The sequence below is a fragment of the Pantherophis guttatus genome, chromosome 3 (genome assembly GCF_059756535.1).
Source record: "Pantherophis guttatus breed Tessera chromosome 3, ASM5975653v1, whole genome shotgun sequence".
NCBI classification, from domain to species: domain Eukaryota; kingdom Metazoa; phylum Chordata; class Lepidosauria; order Squamata; family Colubridae; genus Pantherophis; species Pantherophis guttatus.
Genome location: NC_142065.1, coordinates 25,757,954 through 25,775,100, shown reverse-complemented (window position 1 = coordinate 25,775,100; position 17,147 = coordinate 25,757,954). Strand labels below are relative to the sequence as shown.

Here is a 17,147-nt window from a genome sequence, read left to right as displayed (position 1 = left end):
TTAGTATTCTTGCCATAATTGTTTTTTTTAAAAAACTTTCTAAAGAATTTTTTTACAATTTTGTTATTTATAATTGTTTTGTTTCTAAAGAATTACAATTGGAGTATTTCTTTGTGTACTTATTTCACCTACGGTCATATAAATTAAGTTTAATTCCCCCCTATTCAAATGGGAAAACCATGTATTTGTACTGAACAAAATCTTTTGATGAGAAAAATGATTGTTGCACAAAGCTTTCTAGGGGACTGTTCACACAACAAACTTAACCAGGTCATTTCTAGACCCCATGTATTAGGCTGTCTCATAAACCAGTTATTTAGGGTCAGAAGAGAGAGCTCAGCATTTTAACCTCAAAGTGTCTTGGCTGAATTATTAGTAAAAAGACTCGTCTCTTGATCATAATTTGTTGTGTGGATTCAGATTCAGTCACTTCGCAGCTGCTGTGACTGTTACACCAGTGTTTCTCAAACTGGAGACCTTCTATGGCCTTCAATTGCCTGGGGAATTCTGGGAGCTGAAGCCCACACATCTTCAAGTACCCAGGGTTGAAAAACACTGCTCTGTAGTCACTCTTCAAGGAAATGTTGGACTGAGAGAAATTGACTGACCCAAAGTCACCCCTGAGCCTTAGGTTCCCCCGCTAATCCTAATTCAACATTTGAATCCTGATTAAAGCATGCCTGCGATTGCAGCTGTAATGGCAGAGGAAGAGATCTTCCGTGTGACAGCAAGGAGCAGAGTGTTATTTTCTGAGCTCTTCTGAGTAACCAACGCATAATAAACGCTCATTCCCTCACGGCGAATTAATCACGTACAGTTGCTAAACCGAGCAGAATCTGCGGCTGAAGGCAAAGAAAAAAAAAGGACTGGCGGTGGCTTTTCAAAGCCATTTGCCGATTTGCACCTGGCCGGGCTCCCCTCAGCACAAAAAAGGTCAGCGGGGAGGAAGCGCGCCTTGTGGCCGTAGCGCTCGCCAAGGGAAGCCGACTTCCTCCAACGGCGAAAACCGACCGAAGGATCGTCTTTAATGGGCAACGGGGGAAGAGCAAGGAATACAGTCACAATTTCCCAGGGCAAGTTCGAAGTAAAGCCTGTGTTCGGACTCCACCGACGTCCGAATTTTCCGAAGAGAGCCCGTTGCCTTCCCAGCCCATCCCAAAAAAAAAATGCTCAGCCAAATTCGCAAAACCCGGATTCACGGGTGGTTGTGCCCCTTCCAGTCCTGCCTCCTAAACCTCTCCGTTCAGGGATCCATTCATGCCCTCCTTGTCCCCACCCTCGGGCTTAGGAGAAGCCGTTTCTGGCTCAGCCCTACTGGAAAAACTTCGGCGCAAACAGCCGGGGCAGAATCGCGACCCCCTCCTCCGCCTCCCCCGCCCCGTCGTTCCCAGGCTGCTATTTTTAAAAGTACACACTTGCTTCCTCGGTCCCTCTCCTCCTCCTCCTCGAGGATTATTAATTTTTATTCCGGCCCCGAAGGGGTGGTTCCTCTCTCCTCCGTAAAAGGGTCCTAGAAAGGGGGCTGGGCGAGGGGGGTCTATTTTAGGAGCAGCTCTAGGGAGCCGATGGCCTTGTTAGGGCAGCTTTGACCTTTTCCTTGGCGGAGGAGGAGGGGGAGGCGAAAAATAGGAAGAGACTCCGGAGGAGATTCGGAGCCGTGCAGAGCCGACGGGGCAGTAAAAACGTTGGCATCGTTCGGGGCCGGGACCTCGTGGAGGGCATAGGAACCAAGGGAAGCAACGAAGGAGCAAGCCGTCGGATAGGTACACACACCCGGGCAAGAAGATTAAAGAGAGCGCGCTCCTGCAGATCTGCATGGACTCTTAAAGAAATGGATCGCGGGGGGATTTTTGAGGAAACTGCAAGGATGATATAAAGGCCAATGCAACTGCAAAATTAACAATCCTTGCCCCGCCTCTGATGGAGGATGTAAAGTTTAGAACTGCACAGCCTAAGGGGGAACTTCAATCCTATTCTTTCCAAGACCAGGTAGTAGTTTGTATCTCTTAATAAACATCTTCATGCCTTCTTGGGTAGTGGTTCTGTTGTAGAACCAAGCTGGGCAACTTTCCCTGGCCCCATCCTGCCTCCATCAACAGGGACTTCGATCCCACAGCAATTTCCTTTCCTTGGGCTCTTGGAATCAGCTGAACTTGGCTATGCAGCACTTGAATCGGGCGATGATAGGTCCATTAATGGAGCCATAATCTGGCTAAATAGGCAAGAGAGAAGAAGAGAAGAGGAAGGAAAAGAGGAGCAAAAGAGAAGAGTGGAAATCTCTGGCTTTCTGACTTTGGTCGTGTATCATGAGTGGTGGAAGGTTTGACTTCGATGATGGAGGAGCCTACTGTGGGGGCTGGGAAGGTGGCAAAGCCCACGGGCATGGCATCTGTACTGGCCCCAAAGGTCAGGGCGAATACTCTGGGTCTTGGAACTATGGTTTTGAAGTGGTGGGGGTATACACATGGCCCAGTGGCAATACCTATGAGGGCTACTGGTCTCAAGGAAAGCGACATGGCTTAGGGATTGAAACCAAAGGACGATGGCTTTACAAAGGTGAATGGACCCATGGTTTCAAGGGAAGATACGGTATAAGGCAGAATGTCAGCAATGGAGCAAAGTATGAAGGTACCTGGAATAATGGGCTGCAAGATGGATATGGTACAGAGACCTATGCTGATGGAGGTAAGACTGGCTAAGAGGTGGTTGGCTGCCAGTTCCTTCCCAGATGGGGCATGGACAATGTGCTATGTGGGCTAAATCCCAAAGCTGCAATCTTAAAGGGAAATAATTCAGTTCTTATTCCTGAAAAGAGGTGACATGAAGGCCTTGGAGTAGAATGTAATATTTAATCTCTCTAGATGTGTGTCTTATTTATTAAATTGCAGCTGAACATGTACATAGTTCTCCCTCTGTATATAAATGAATGTGTGAATGTGCAAACTTTGCATTTTATATATATGTCATATACATGTCCCCCACACACATACCTGGCTTTCCATCACCATTTCTGAATAAATCTGTGTATCTGCATCTTACATGCATTGTATTGCTTAATTATCTGGTGTCCGCTGCCCAATTACAATTTGACTCCTGATACAACTCTATCACTGATTACCCTTCTTTGCAGTGCAGGATGTGTCATCTCGAAGCTCATAGGATAAGCATTCATTTCATGGTATGGATCAATCTTTGCTGATTGGTTGAGCATCCACCATATAACTCACAAAGTATCTAGAAGTAGGTATCGGCTCTTATCCAGCAGAGGTGGTGAACAAGGAGATGCTTGCCACAGAATCAGAAATCTTGAGGACAACTTAATAAAACCCAGTGTACCAAGTATGTTTCTGTGCATAACCAGTTGCAAAAATTACACTGGTGCAAGACAATCTTTGATGTGCCATGATGTGACTTGTTTGGAATATTGTATCAACCCAATATTGTGGTTAAACAATTTGTGACTAGAAATCATGCCATTATATAACTGGCTCATTAGGAAACGTCAGATATTTGCACTACTTTTCTGGAAAGTTCAAGGCAAACTTCAAGCAATTATGTATATTTCATAATCTGGTCATTGTTAAGGATATTGTTGTGTCACCACCAGAGTCATGGTTCATAAAGCAGGGTACCATCAGAAGTATTTACGCACGGAAACAGTTTTGAGAGTAATTGTGAATAACATGCAGACAAACTGGTTCTTGGTAAGGAAGAAAATTGTTTAGTTTAGAACAGCTGAAAAAAAATCATTAAACAATATGTTTACACATTTATTTGCATTTTAAGGTATTCTGTATATAGACTGATGGATTATGGACAGTCCAACTAGCTAGTTTTTTGTGTTTAACAAAATAATGAGTGCTTAGTTGTGTCCATCAAATAATCCTGTGGTTGAGAGTTGAGGTGCAAAACCAAAAACCAAAACCAGACAAGCAATGAGAAAGTGAGGCGCTGCTTGGATAAATGCACAGCCATTAGATACATCTGAAAAAAAATGTTCACCAGCAGGTGTCAAAATGTACTTATTGGTGCATTTTTGCCATGTAAGTTTATCTGAAACTCTCTAGGCCTGTTTGACTTATATATCACTGGGGTGAGCAGTTTATGATGACTTTCCACTGAAAATAACAAGAGAAATAGATTTCTAAGTGAAATATGAAAAAGTTTTGTGCTTATCTGAACAAAATGTTCAAATGATAGCTGTAATAAATACATTGTAATCTTATACATACTCATCTGTATGAAATTTAATAAGTGCTACTGAATTTCATGAGATTGAATTACCGTATACGGAATACATGTAGGACTTCATTATTAGTAACTGAAAAAAAAAACTTGAGACATTTCTTACAATATTACTGACATTCACAATAGCTGTCTAGTATTAAATTATATCAATACATCTTGACTCACATTAGACATTTTCAAGGCATGAGTTATTTGTGATGAAGATTGCATTAGTAAGTTATGTCCCTGCTGTGCCAACCAGAAAGCAGAAGATGAATTTACCTGCACAGCTGCTTCCAATCTGCAGGATATTCCAAATTGTCATTAGCAAGAGCAAGAAAATTCATATGCTATATGCGTTAGAAAAAAATTATCTAAATCTGATGACGAATGTGCTTGTCTTCACACCTGAGTGCTTCAGTTGCATTTTCTGTCATTTTATTTTATATTCTACAGCTACAAATCTTTTCTTTTTCTGTTCCTTTCCAAGGAGAATCCGAAGGGCAATTCCTTATTTTTTAATTCATAATTCGTCATGAAATAAACTAATAGACTACCTTTGGGGAAAAAAAGGTATCAATTTATGAATGTTAGCCCATTGTACAATTAAAATTTTAGTTGCACAAATGTCAAAATCTTCCTTTGAGATGGAAATATTTCTTCTAGAGGTCTTTACATGGCATTGTAAGGCAGTTTCCGCAATGGCTGGGTTTACATTCAACCATTAACAAATCAACAGTAGGTCCACAAGAATTTGAATTAACCCAAGGAAACTACATTACAGTTTAGCATAATCATGTTTGTTTGGATTTGGCTTAGCTTATTTTGTAGACAAAGACAGTTGTGGTTTATTCAATAAATCATAATAGACAGAAACATGCCAAAGTGGAATTCCTAAACCCAGTCAAAGATTGTTGCCTCAAGTAGTGTTAAAATCTGGTATGGATTCAGCAGAAAGGTTTTATAGGAGCTCATTATTAGTTCTGTTAGTAAGACAATAGATGAAAAAAGCTATGGAATGAAGTGTCTAAAGCAGTGATGGCTAACCTTTTTGCCATTGCATGCCAGGAGGGGGGGGGGTCGCGTGTGTGCATGCCCATATCCATAATTCTATTCACAACCCTCCCCCCCCGTTCCTAGCATGCGATGGCCCAGTAGGCCTGTTTTTCTCTCTCACCTGGCTCCTCTCTGAAAAGGGCGAAAAGGGCCTCCCCCCCCCCCCCCGAGGCACTCCAGACGCCAGAAATGGCCTGTGGTGGGACTGGAAGTTGGCAAACAGGCTGTTTTCAGCCTCCGGAGGACCTCCGGTGGGGTAGGGAAGGCCATTTTTGCCCTCCCCAGACTCCTAGAAAGGCTCTGGAGCCAGGTGAGAGAAAAACGGGCCTTCCCCACCAACCTCTGAAGCCCTCCGGATGCAGGAAACAACCTGTTTCCCTACTTCTGATGGGCCCAGAAGGCCCGAAAATCAGCTGGCTGGCACGCACATGCGCGCTGGAGCTGAGCTCGTGTGCCCACTGATATGGCTACGCGTGCCACCTGTGGCACGTGTGGCATAGGTTCACCATCACGGATCTAAAGAGTTTAGCATCCCCTAACTTCAGATGCTAGAATAGGATTAGGAATAATGAGAACTATAGTCCAATAGTATAAAATGGACCATAGAATCTCCATTCAAATCCAGATACTACATGCATAAGATTGGCCCCACTTTTGACACCCTTTCACAAGGCCCTGAAGACCTGGTTTTGCCAGTGGGCCCGAAGTCCTGGTTTTGGGGACAACTGAGTAGGATGCTATCAAATGGCTTATCAGATAGTTGTCAGCAGGGGAGGGGGGCTTATTGCTTCTTTATTGTCTTTATATTGAGTTTTTAACTTTGCAAGTCACTTGGAACCACTGAGAGTGAGTTGGGCAGCCATACAAATTTTTGTTCCCCTCTATGAGGGCCTGCATATATAATCATAGAATTAAAGATTGGAAGTGATTTTGGAAAACATCTAGTCCAACTTCCTGTTTAGTGCAGAAATCTCTTATTCTTACTCTGATAGATGTCCATCCAGCCCAGGGGTAAAATCCAGCAGTTTCTGACAGGTTCTAGAGAACACGTAGTGGAAATTTTAAACAGTTCGGAGAACCGATACAGAAATTTTGAGTAGTTCAGAGAACCAGCAAATACCACCTCTGGCTGGCCCCAGAGTGGGGTGGGAATGGAGATTTTGCAATATTCTTCCCCTAGGAGTGGGGAGGGAATGGGGATTTTGCAGTATCCTTCCCCTGGGGTGGGGTGGGAATGGAGATTTTGCAGTATCCTTCCCCTGCCATGCCCACCAAGCCACACCCACAGAACCGGTAGTAAAAAAAATTGGATTTCACCACTGATCCAGCCTCTGTTTAAACACATCTAGCAAAGAAAAGTGTCACCTTCTAAATCAATCTGTTCCATTGTAAATAGCTCTTACCATTAGCATTTTTTCCTGATGCCATTGTCCATCCAAAATCTGTTTGTAACTTAAACCCATTATTTCTTAATCAGTTTTCTGAAACACCTTTGAACAATTCTGTGCTACGACAGCTATTTGGATACTTGGAGAGATATCAAGTCTTCCCACAGTTTTCACTTAAACATACCCCAAATCTCCCCATGTTTCTTGTATTTTTTTTTCTTTCCAGGCCCTTTTATCATCTTGGTTGTTGTCACTGATCTGTTTCTGTTGGTTAAAATCCTTCAATTAAGCATGAAGCCAGAACTATCTATCTATCTATCTATCTATCTATCTATCTATCTATCTATCTATCTATCTATCTATCTACACACATATATACATACAGAGAGAGAGGGAGAGACCGAGTGAACGAGAAAAAAATAGATACTTTAAACAAACTATTAATGTATAATGTATAAATTAAAATTCAGAGATACAGCCTGGAATGCAACCTTTGAAGCTACTATTTAAGTCCTATTTAGTGGGAGGAGATAGGAAAAGAATTATTTATTTATTTATTTATTTGTCAGATTTATTTATTTATTTATTTGTCAGATTTATATGCCGCCCTTCTCCCGTAGGACTCGGGGCGGCTCACAACAATAAAACAACCCAACAATAGATAAATATTAAATAATATTAAAAACCAATTAAAATCCCCAAATCCCCAAGTTAAAATCCACAGCAGATCAGGGAAGTTGCTGAAAGAGCCATGTCTTTAGGTCAGCGCGGGAGGTCGGGGGCCGTCCGGAGCTTGGTGGGCAACCCATTCCAGAGGGTCAGTGCGACCACAGAGAATGCCCTCATCCTGGGGACCGCCAGCCGACACTGGCCGAGGGGACCCAGAGGAGGGCAGCCCTATGTGAGCGCACTGGGCAGTGGGAGGCCGGTAGGAGGTGATCCTGCAAATACCCCGGGCCCATGCCATGAAGGGCTTTATAGGAGAGTACCAGCACCTTGAAGCGAATCCTTTTCTGTGCTTCAGAAGCTGACTTTCCTCCTTTCTTACACTCTATAGTAATATTAAATTCACCTTTATAATACCATACATTCTGCAGAATTGCTTCCTAATTCTATTTCCTTTTTTAAAGAATCCTGACATTTCAATATTTCCATTTTTTAATTGACCAAATGCAGTAATTAATTTATACCTAACTTCCTTGCCTTATTCTTGTGATTTTTTTTGTATATTAACCTTTTTACAAGAATTATAGCATTGATTAGCAATTTAGCTTAAATGTTAAATTTACATATACTTGAGAGAAAGGGAACAATCTTGTAAGGATATTTTTATGTGAAGCGTCTTCTGGGACTTATCTTAATAATACAGCCTAATGGAAGGCAGTGAAAATTAATAAGGAAGAAATTGTCAAGTCAATAGTCTTGTCTATAAGATGCTCACTTGTTTACACCCTATTGTATAATTCATTCCAGAGTCTTGTCCACTGTATTTTGCGTATTTTTTCCTTGTGTTCCTTTTTTTTTTTTTTTAGATCATTAAGGATTATTGTCCTTTGTTGATATGATAGACCTCATTGGTGAGCTATGGAGGTCAGAGTCCATAAAAATTCTTCATTTGTTCTTGGCCCTTTGCCTATGAGAATGCAAATCCTTGGGGGAGCTAATGTCTCTTTACTGGGAATAAATATTTGTATTTCTTTAGCATATTTCATTCCAAGATACCCAAGCTGAATGGAGAGTAGGGGAGGATAGCTTACTAATTTTGGAATGGAATTTGAAACAGTGTGTGAGGGATAGGAGAAAAGTTTCGGGGGGGTGAGGAAGTAGTGTTGTTCGTTGCTGAGGTAACCATGTCAACAAAAGGTGGACAATGAAGCAAGATAGAATCTCTGAAGTGAGGAAAATTAATGTTTGTGCTAATTGGTGGGAAAGGGACCAACCTTTTTCTGTGAAAAGTTCAAATTTTCTATGGAAAAGAAGGTTTTTGTTACATTTAAATAGCTTTCAATTGAGAATATATACAACAAAAGAATGCTAAAGCATGGAGTACTGTCATCCAGGATGATGGATGGATGGATGGATGGATGGATGGATGGATAGATGGAGGGATAGATGGATGGATGATAGGTACATAGGTAGGTAGGTATAGGTAGGTAGGTAGGTAGAAAGATAGGACAGACAGACAGAAATGCAAGCCAACTTTGCCCTAGACAAATATGTAAAACTTTTGCAAATATTGAGGTGAAATTTAGTTTACCTCAATAGCTGTTTAATAGATGTTTTATACTTCAACAAGTTTTGCAGATTCTCTGAACCAGCTATTTTTTATATAGAATTTGAATGACTTTGCTTACTGTATCTAGGACTAGACTCTTAGACCTTATCTACACTGCTGGGTTGCCTTGTCATTATAATAGAAAAGCAACTGTTTCTGGCGGGCAGAAATGGACGGTGGTGGTGTTCATTAATTAATTCCCCATTCACCTTCAAATTAATATCGGAGCATGTTTCTTTGTTCCACTTCCAAAATACTATTGTTTGTATTTTGTTTGCTTGTGGGCCTCCTGTTCATTTGAGCCAGAGCACTTCACTTGGTGGGATTCAGCTATTTATTGACTGCTTTGCAGAAGAAGAGTGGCTCATTCAGCTGAGCTAATGCTTCCAATTCTGTATCTCCTTTTTCCTGCATTGCTGAAATAATAAAGTGGTTATGAACCTTAACTTAAGAGAACATTTAAAGTCAGTAGAATATTTTTAATTATAGGTTTTTGAGCAGCTTATTTCCCCCTGAACTTATTTTTTTTAAATTCAAAACTAGCTACACAAGGAAAGTAAAATAATAAATGTAAAATAAAAACAGTAATCTTTTAAAAATCTGTCAAGTTTTGTACTAGCAACCTTCTCTCTACTACACTGAAATCTTAACTAATATCCTATTTCATCAGTGCTAGTAAAAGAAGGTACAGAAACTATTACAATGGAATGAGATTCAAAGAAGGAACTTTTAAAGCTGTTTTTGTGTCTATATGTGTCTTTTGATGTTTGATGTTTGTTTCTATTATTTCAATGTAATGTATATGAGTCTCTCTCTCTCTCTCTCTCCCCCCTCCCTCCCCCCCCTCTATATATATATCCATACTGACAAACACACATACCCAAACACCATATTCAAACACACACATAAACACACACTTTAATTATAAATATAAGTATAAGTATTAAGTAAACCTCTCTCCTATAGGAAAGTGGGCAGTCATTTTCCTGGAAGAGAAAGGTAGAAGGGGCATAGCAGCGAGGGAATTGTCTAATGCGGTATTTTTTTTTAACCTTTGCAGCTTTAAAATGAGTGGAATTAATTTCCAGAAGAATGTCTCAGTTGGGAATCCTGGGAGTTGAAGTCCGCTCATCTAAAAGTTATTAAGTTATTAAAGCCAAAAGTAAACAATACACAGAAACAATAAGTGGGCATTCTATTGGAGCCAGCACTTTTTTCTTTGTGACATCAGAAATAAACTTTAGAATTTATTTATTTGTATTCCACTTTGTTCCTGTGTAATGAAAGTTAGTAAAATTCATTATTTGAATTCAGAGACCAACGAATGAAATGAAAAGACCTTCAACTTTCCTCTACTCTTCCATGTAATATTGCAAATAAAGAGCAAGTAAAATTGTGTGTATGTGATAACATATTTTTATTTTGAGATGAAGTTCCTATTTCAAGATGAATTCCCTTTTTTCCTGCGCTTTAGAAACAAATGATCTAAGTTGACCACCTCTATTTTAGTCCTAGCGTACATGCTTGAATGTACACCTATGAAAAGAAATTGTCAATACACACTATTTTCCCCATAACCCATATTTGCCATGTCAGATAGTAAGTCAATTTGAATAGGAGTATTGTTTAATACTGAAGATCTAGTTAGATCATTGCTTAATAAGAAATCAAACTCTTTATGCTGATTTTTTTTTTAAAGCAAAGGATTAGAACAATCACCACCTATTTGCCAGATCTGCAAACCTTGCCCTCATTAGTAATGTGTTTTATGTATTCCATTAATGGATATCACTCTCAGCAGAAGCATCTCAAAGGGATGGAAAAATTGTATTTGCCAACTGGGAAGAAGTTACAGCTCTCTGACTGGGAAGAAGGTACAGTTTTCCTGCAATAAGGAACCATTTATATGAGAAGATAGGGAAGACGCTGTGACTGCCTGGATAGCTATGCTTTCATATGCCTTCCAGAGAAATTTGATGTATTTGACTTAGTTCTTACTTTTGATTCCAGGTACCTATCAAGGCCAGTTCACCAATGGCATGCGCCACGGTTATGGAGTTCGTCAAAGTGTCCCATATGGTATTGCAGCTGTGGTCCGCAACCCTCTAAGAACCTCCCTTACGTCCCTACGGAGTGAGCACAGCAATGGCACGCTGCTACAACACGATTTGCCATCAGCAAACCAGGAACATGTTCCCATGTCCCCTACCATAACTCGGGGTGGCTTTGCTCTCAGCTTGTATGCAGATGCTGATGCTGGGAAGTTAAAGAAGGGGGGACTCTTCAGGAGGAGCTCCTTGTTTGGGAAACTCAAGAAAACTGACTCTAAGACCTCTTTGTCCAGCCAAAGGAGTCGACTCAGTTTCCTTAAGAGTGAGAGTGGGATGAGCTCTACAGGTAGTGATGCTACCTCCACTGCCAGTCTGGGAGAAGGAGTAGAAGGAGAGGACTTCCCACCTTTTGATGCTGATATTGATGCCACCACCACAGAATCCTATATGGGAGAGTGGAAGAATGACAAACGTTCAGGGTTTGGCATAAGTGAGAGATCAAGTGGCCTGAAGTATGAAGGCGAGTGGCTGGATAACGTGCGGCATGGATATGGTTGTACCACGTTGCCTGATGGGAAGAAGGAAGAAGGAAAATACCGCATGAACGTATTGATCAAAGGCATGAAGAAACGGGTAATACCTCTAAAAAGTGCAAAGATAAGGCAGAAAGTGGACCGGAGCATAGAAGGTGCTCAGAGAGCAGCAGCGATCGGCAGACAGAAATCTGAGATTGCAGCTTCTAGGTAAGGATCATGATCTTGGAATTTTTGGGTGGCTATCAAGTAGAAACACCATCCAGCACCCTTTTGTAACTGAATTCTATTTGCAATTGTTGATCAAACCTAAAATACTCATTAAACTGAACTTCCATTTGTAGTGGCTTCAACTTAGAGATCTTCAAAAAATATATTCAGGTCTACATCCAGGTCAAGATGTATTTAATATAGGGGAACAGGGCTTTTGGGGAAAACAAACCCATATTTCAAATTATTTAGCTTTTTTTGCCAAGGCAAATCTTGACTCTTTATTGTCCCCTCTTCCTAGCAGCATTTTTCCAATGTTTTAAACAAAGATCTTAGCAGATTTGTTTCAAATAAAATTTTGAACTAAACAGGTATGCAATTATAATCACAGCATCAGTTTAATATCATTTCTCAATTTGGCAATTTTAGCATATGTAGACTTCAGCTCCTGGATTTCCCAGCCAGCATGGACAGATCTGGATGGAGAGAAATCACCTTTGACTTAATTCAAGCAAGACTGAGTGGCTATGGTTATTACAGTCCTCCTGATCTGGGGATTTTCTGTCTTGAATCGTGGATGGGATTGTAGTTCCCCATTCAACATTTGTGCACTGTCTGGGCTCATCTTGAATTCACAGCTTTTACTCAAAGAGTAAGTGACAGCTGTGGCCAATAAGCCCTTTGCATAGCTTCATTGTGTGCACCACGATAATGCTGCCTGTTTTAAATTGTGAGCCTTCCAGAATCATTTTGGAGTCAGGTGGTCTCTAAATCTAATAAAATAAAAATGAAAGTTTTTAGAGAAGTTCAATTGAGTTTATTTTTTCAATTTGAGAGAAGTCGTTTTGTTTTTACACTAGTTCATATAACTTGAACTTTGAACTGGACATATTTTTTTTCTGGAGCTATTAGTTGTTTTCTGCTTCACTGGTTAACGAAGCCTTTTTAGTGGTTATTGCAATCCTTTACAGTAATAGGATATGTCAGAAATTGAATCTTAGGTTTTATGTTCTAACAGCATTTATAGGGAGGGATCAGCAGTTCAGAAAACTATAAAGAAGAGTTTTTAGACCCTGCTTGCAAGATTTCAGAGGAATGTGGATGGTTGCTATTAAGTCATCACGATGTTAAAAATCAAAAGTGTCCAAGGCCTTTTAAGCCAGTAGTTCACATGCCTTTTAAGGGGAATTTACATTTCAAAAACTAGACAAGGATGGAATAGAAACATGCATGTGAATTATCCTTAGAGGGGTATAACAAAACCATATGCAAGCTGTGCCAAGGTTTAGGTCAAGGGAGACTTTGTGAGGGCTTAACCATTTTAATGTTCACTTCTCTATAGGCTCAAATAATTACCTTACTGCAATTAGAACAGAATGCAGTGGCAGCACTGCTCAATTTAAAAGTAGTCAGCTCCTTTGGATCAATGAGTATAACCTATTATGATCACAGGCCAGATATGCTTGGAATTTAATTAGGACTTACATGCTGTAGGAGGACAGAATACAGAAGGAAGATAGGGGTATTATGACAAAACCAAATTAAAATTGCTTTCCATTTTATGTGAAATTACTGTAAATTCAAGTAATTTAATACTATTAATATCATTGTGAGCTATATTTTAATACTTCCTGCTTTGTCTTAAATTGAAATTAGGGTGGATGTTGTATGCATGACTCGGCAGAAGAGTGGGGTACAGTACATAATATGCAAAAGAAAGCAGAATCAACACTGCACAGAAAAAAAAATGAATGTTGAGATATTAAAGAATAAACAACTACAACGTATTGTCATTAAATTAAAACATTAAATTAAATTAAATTAAAATTAAGCAGGACAAGAAGCAGTGAATCAAGGAGAGAAGCAACCTAGAACTAAGACATTTTCTAATAGTTACACTAATTAATCAGTTGAATGATTTGCCTCCAGAAGTTGCAGATGTTTCAACATGGCAAGTTTTTAAGAAGAGATTGGGACAACTATTATCTGAAATGGTACAGGATTTCCTTCCTGAGCAGTGAGTTGGACTAGAAGACCTCTAAGATCCCTTCCAATTCTTTTATTCTATTAAATATTCATATAACCATTTTAAAAATGAAATATCACCCCATTGATCTTTCATAAAGATATGGAGATGAACAATTTCATTTTGAACCAGTATTCATGGATAGCATTCTCAAAATAAATTTGAACACACATGAAATACATTTAGCATTTTTGTTAGGTAGACACTTACCCCTCATTAAATACTAGTGTTATATTTAGCACTGTTAACTGCTTTAAAGTTAGGCCTGGATATACTGGTGTGGGTCTGCTTTTTTTATCTGTTCACCTTTGAGAGCAGAATTTTGCTTTGATATAATTTTCCATGGTTTTTTTAAAACAGATCTTCAGAATTTTCCCCTAAATTGGATAAAGATGTTATGGGATCATATTTACATTTTTAAAAACTGCATGATGATGTGAGGATATCTCTTGTATGTTTAACCATAAAGAGCTTAATTTGCTTCCATGCAACCATCCCTGCCTCCCCCAGAGTTCTTGGAATAACCATGAGAATATTGTATTGAATGGTGACATCGCTGATCCAACATGGGTAGGGAAGATCCCTACAGTGTGCATAGGGCTGGCATAGTTTTAAATACACAAAACATCTTAAAGGTTAAAGAAAAATAGAAAAGACTTGTAGTTTGCATTATAAAGCAAGTATAATCTCTATGCGTATCCTATATGTTTTCCTGCGGAAGAACATATGTCTTTTAATTGAACAGTTATATGGCTGCTCAACATGGACAATGTATACTAAAAAAAAGAGACGAGGTAATAAATACAAACCCCCCCCCATTAAAAACCAACTAAGACATTAAAATAGCAATTTCATTTCTACTAGTATTAATTTCACCATGGATCTGCTAAGGATAGGGCTTCCAAATTTGTTCTCAGAAAAATCCATAATAGAATTCTTTCTAATCCATTCCTGAATTGAATGCAATACAATACATGGATGGTTTAATTAGTACAAGAATCAATGTATTTGCAGAGAGATCTTACAGTTTGGCATTACGTGTCTAAGTGCGAGCTTCTGGGGTTGCAACATTGATGGCAAATCCTATGTTGATTAGCTACCCTGTTTCCCCGAAAATAAGACATCCCCTGATAATAAGCCCAATTGGGCTTTTGAGAGCATGTGTTAAAATAAGCCTCCCCCCCCAAATAAGCCCTCCCCAAAAATATTTAAACGCAGAGCTGGAAATCAGGTAAGACTGCAAGAGGAGCACTCCTCTTGCAGGTAAGTCTGCAAGAGGAGCCCCAAAATAATAAGACCTCCCCCAAAATAAGTCCAAGCGCTTATTTCGGGGTTCAAAAAAATATAAGACAGGGTCTTATTTTCGGGGAAACATGGTAGCAATGTTCCAAATGTTCCTTTTGTTAAAACTGCAGAAAACAAGCCCTTGAAAGAGTTTGGTCAGATTGGTGCAACAGTTCATTGGAACCATAGACATGTTGGGTTTTCTGGCCTAGCAGCTTAAAAGAGATTCATGCATAGCACTCTACACCCTTACCCCATAGTAACATACCTACAGCACTGACCTGTGTAGTTTATTTTAAACAAAACATGATGGACAGTTTTTCTGTATTGATCAAACAAAACAAACCTAGATTTACAAGCAGAAAAATTAGTCACAAGACCCATTTGAAGAGATGTTTACGCCATCTGTTTTTTTGTCCTTAAAATTGAGCCACCAGTGCCTGTTCTATATTGCCTCAGTATAGATCTATATTGAAACAACATTGTAATGTAAAGTGGGCTGAGTTTAAAAAACCGTTTTGATCACATTTGTGGAAAGAACAAAACAAGAAGAGCAGCTACAAGGTTATGACTAATGATGTTGGAGTGGCACTGGGCCATTTATAAAAAGCTCTTTTTATAAAAGGCACTATTTACACTTCAAATCAAAGGGGAAACTCTGAATGGTTTACATCAGGGATTGGAATGCTTCTCTCTGTTAGCACGGGTTGGACATAATTTCCTATTAAGGAAACTTTTGAGCAAAAGAAAGGAGATACATAGAGCCATTTTCTTCCTCCATAGGTCTTGCACAAATGCAGCTGTTTGAGGCTTTGCAGAGATACTCCATGAGATCAGGTCTTCATTTTCTTCATACATGGTTAAGAGTGAGCAGTGTAGCTATCACGGTTGCTGACGATACCAAATCATTTAGAGTGTTTAAAAGAGAAAGAACTGGTGAGGACGCATCAAAAGTCTACTTTCCAAGCTTGGGAAATTGAGAATAGGGATAGAAAAAGCCATTCAATGTAAAAAAGTAGAAAATGGAAAATTCACTAATGATTGGAATCTGAAGTGCTGCTGCTGCGGATGAGTTGTAGTTTTAATGTTCAATGAAAATGTTTGTATATATTTCTGGTGGAAAAGATACATTCCTTTATGTTGGTGATCATGAGGAAAGAGATTGAAAATAAAGCTGCCAGTATAATGTAAATGCATGATTCAACCTCTGTTGGAATATTGTAGATGGTTCTGATCACTGTGCCAGAAGAGGGATGTTTAGAACGGACGAAGTTGAGAAAAGAAGCAGAATGATAAAGCTGTGGAACAATGTTAGAATAGAATAGAATAGAATAGAATAGAATAGAATAGAATAGAATAGAATAGAATAGAATAGAATAGAATAGAATAGAATTTTTATTGGCCAAGTATGATTGGACACACAAGGAATTTGTCTTGGTGCATACGCTCTCAGTGTACATAAAAATAAACATCAATTAGAGAAAGAAAATTACAGCTGTGTAAAATAATGAATAACGTGGCACAACTTTTGTTTGGTAATATCAGAACATGCATTAATCTAACAGAGCTGGGATTTCTGATTCATTCAGCATTTAGAATTCATTAAAGCTAGATATAATGAAAGCCTATGATGTGCAAAAACTATGTAATCCATTCCTAGAAGGTTCCAGGAATGAACTATGGTTATTTAGCACATTGGGAGAGAAGCTACCAATTTATTTTTATTTTTTTTTGAAAAAAGGTTTTGTTTTTTTTAAAAACATAAACATAAAACACATCTTTTCCAAAACGAAGCCTTGATCCGGTCACAAATTAATACAAATCATTAACAAATCTTATTTTTCATTTAACACAACTTAATATTTTACTCAGAAGCTACCAATTTAGATTGGTTTAAAGTGGAATTAGAAAAAATATAGATATTAGAGCTATATTAAATTTTACTTTTAATTATTGTGTTTGTAAGTAAATAAACAAGTGTTAGGCAGCTGGAGGGCTTCCTAGACTGGTTTAGTTACTCTCTCTGTGGATAGAAACTAAACTAAATTGGCCCTTGATTGGTTCTGAGTCTTAATACCAGGTATATGTCCTATAAAT

The 17,147-nt window shown here is 39.1% G+C and overlaps 1 protein-coding gene across 1 annotated transcript in view; it reads left to right on the top strand.

The window, feature by feature from the left end:
- The first annotated feature begins 1,318 nt into the window (after positions 1-1,318).
- The window catches only part of JPH2 (junctophilin 2), a 69,050-nt gene continuing 53,221 nt past the window's right edge, over positions 1,319-17,147 (top strand). The window contains exons 1-2 of the mRNA XM_060689636.2: positions 1,319-2,685; positions 10,957-11,740. Coding sequence (XP_060545619.2) covers positions 2,307-2,685; positions 10,957-11,740 — 1,163 coding nt within the window. The 5' untranslated portion in view covers positions 1,319-2,306. The remainder of the gene's footprint in view (positions 2,686-10,956; positions 11,741-17,147) is intronic.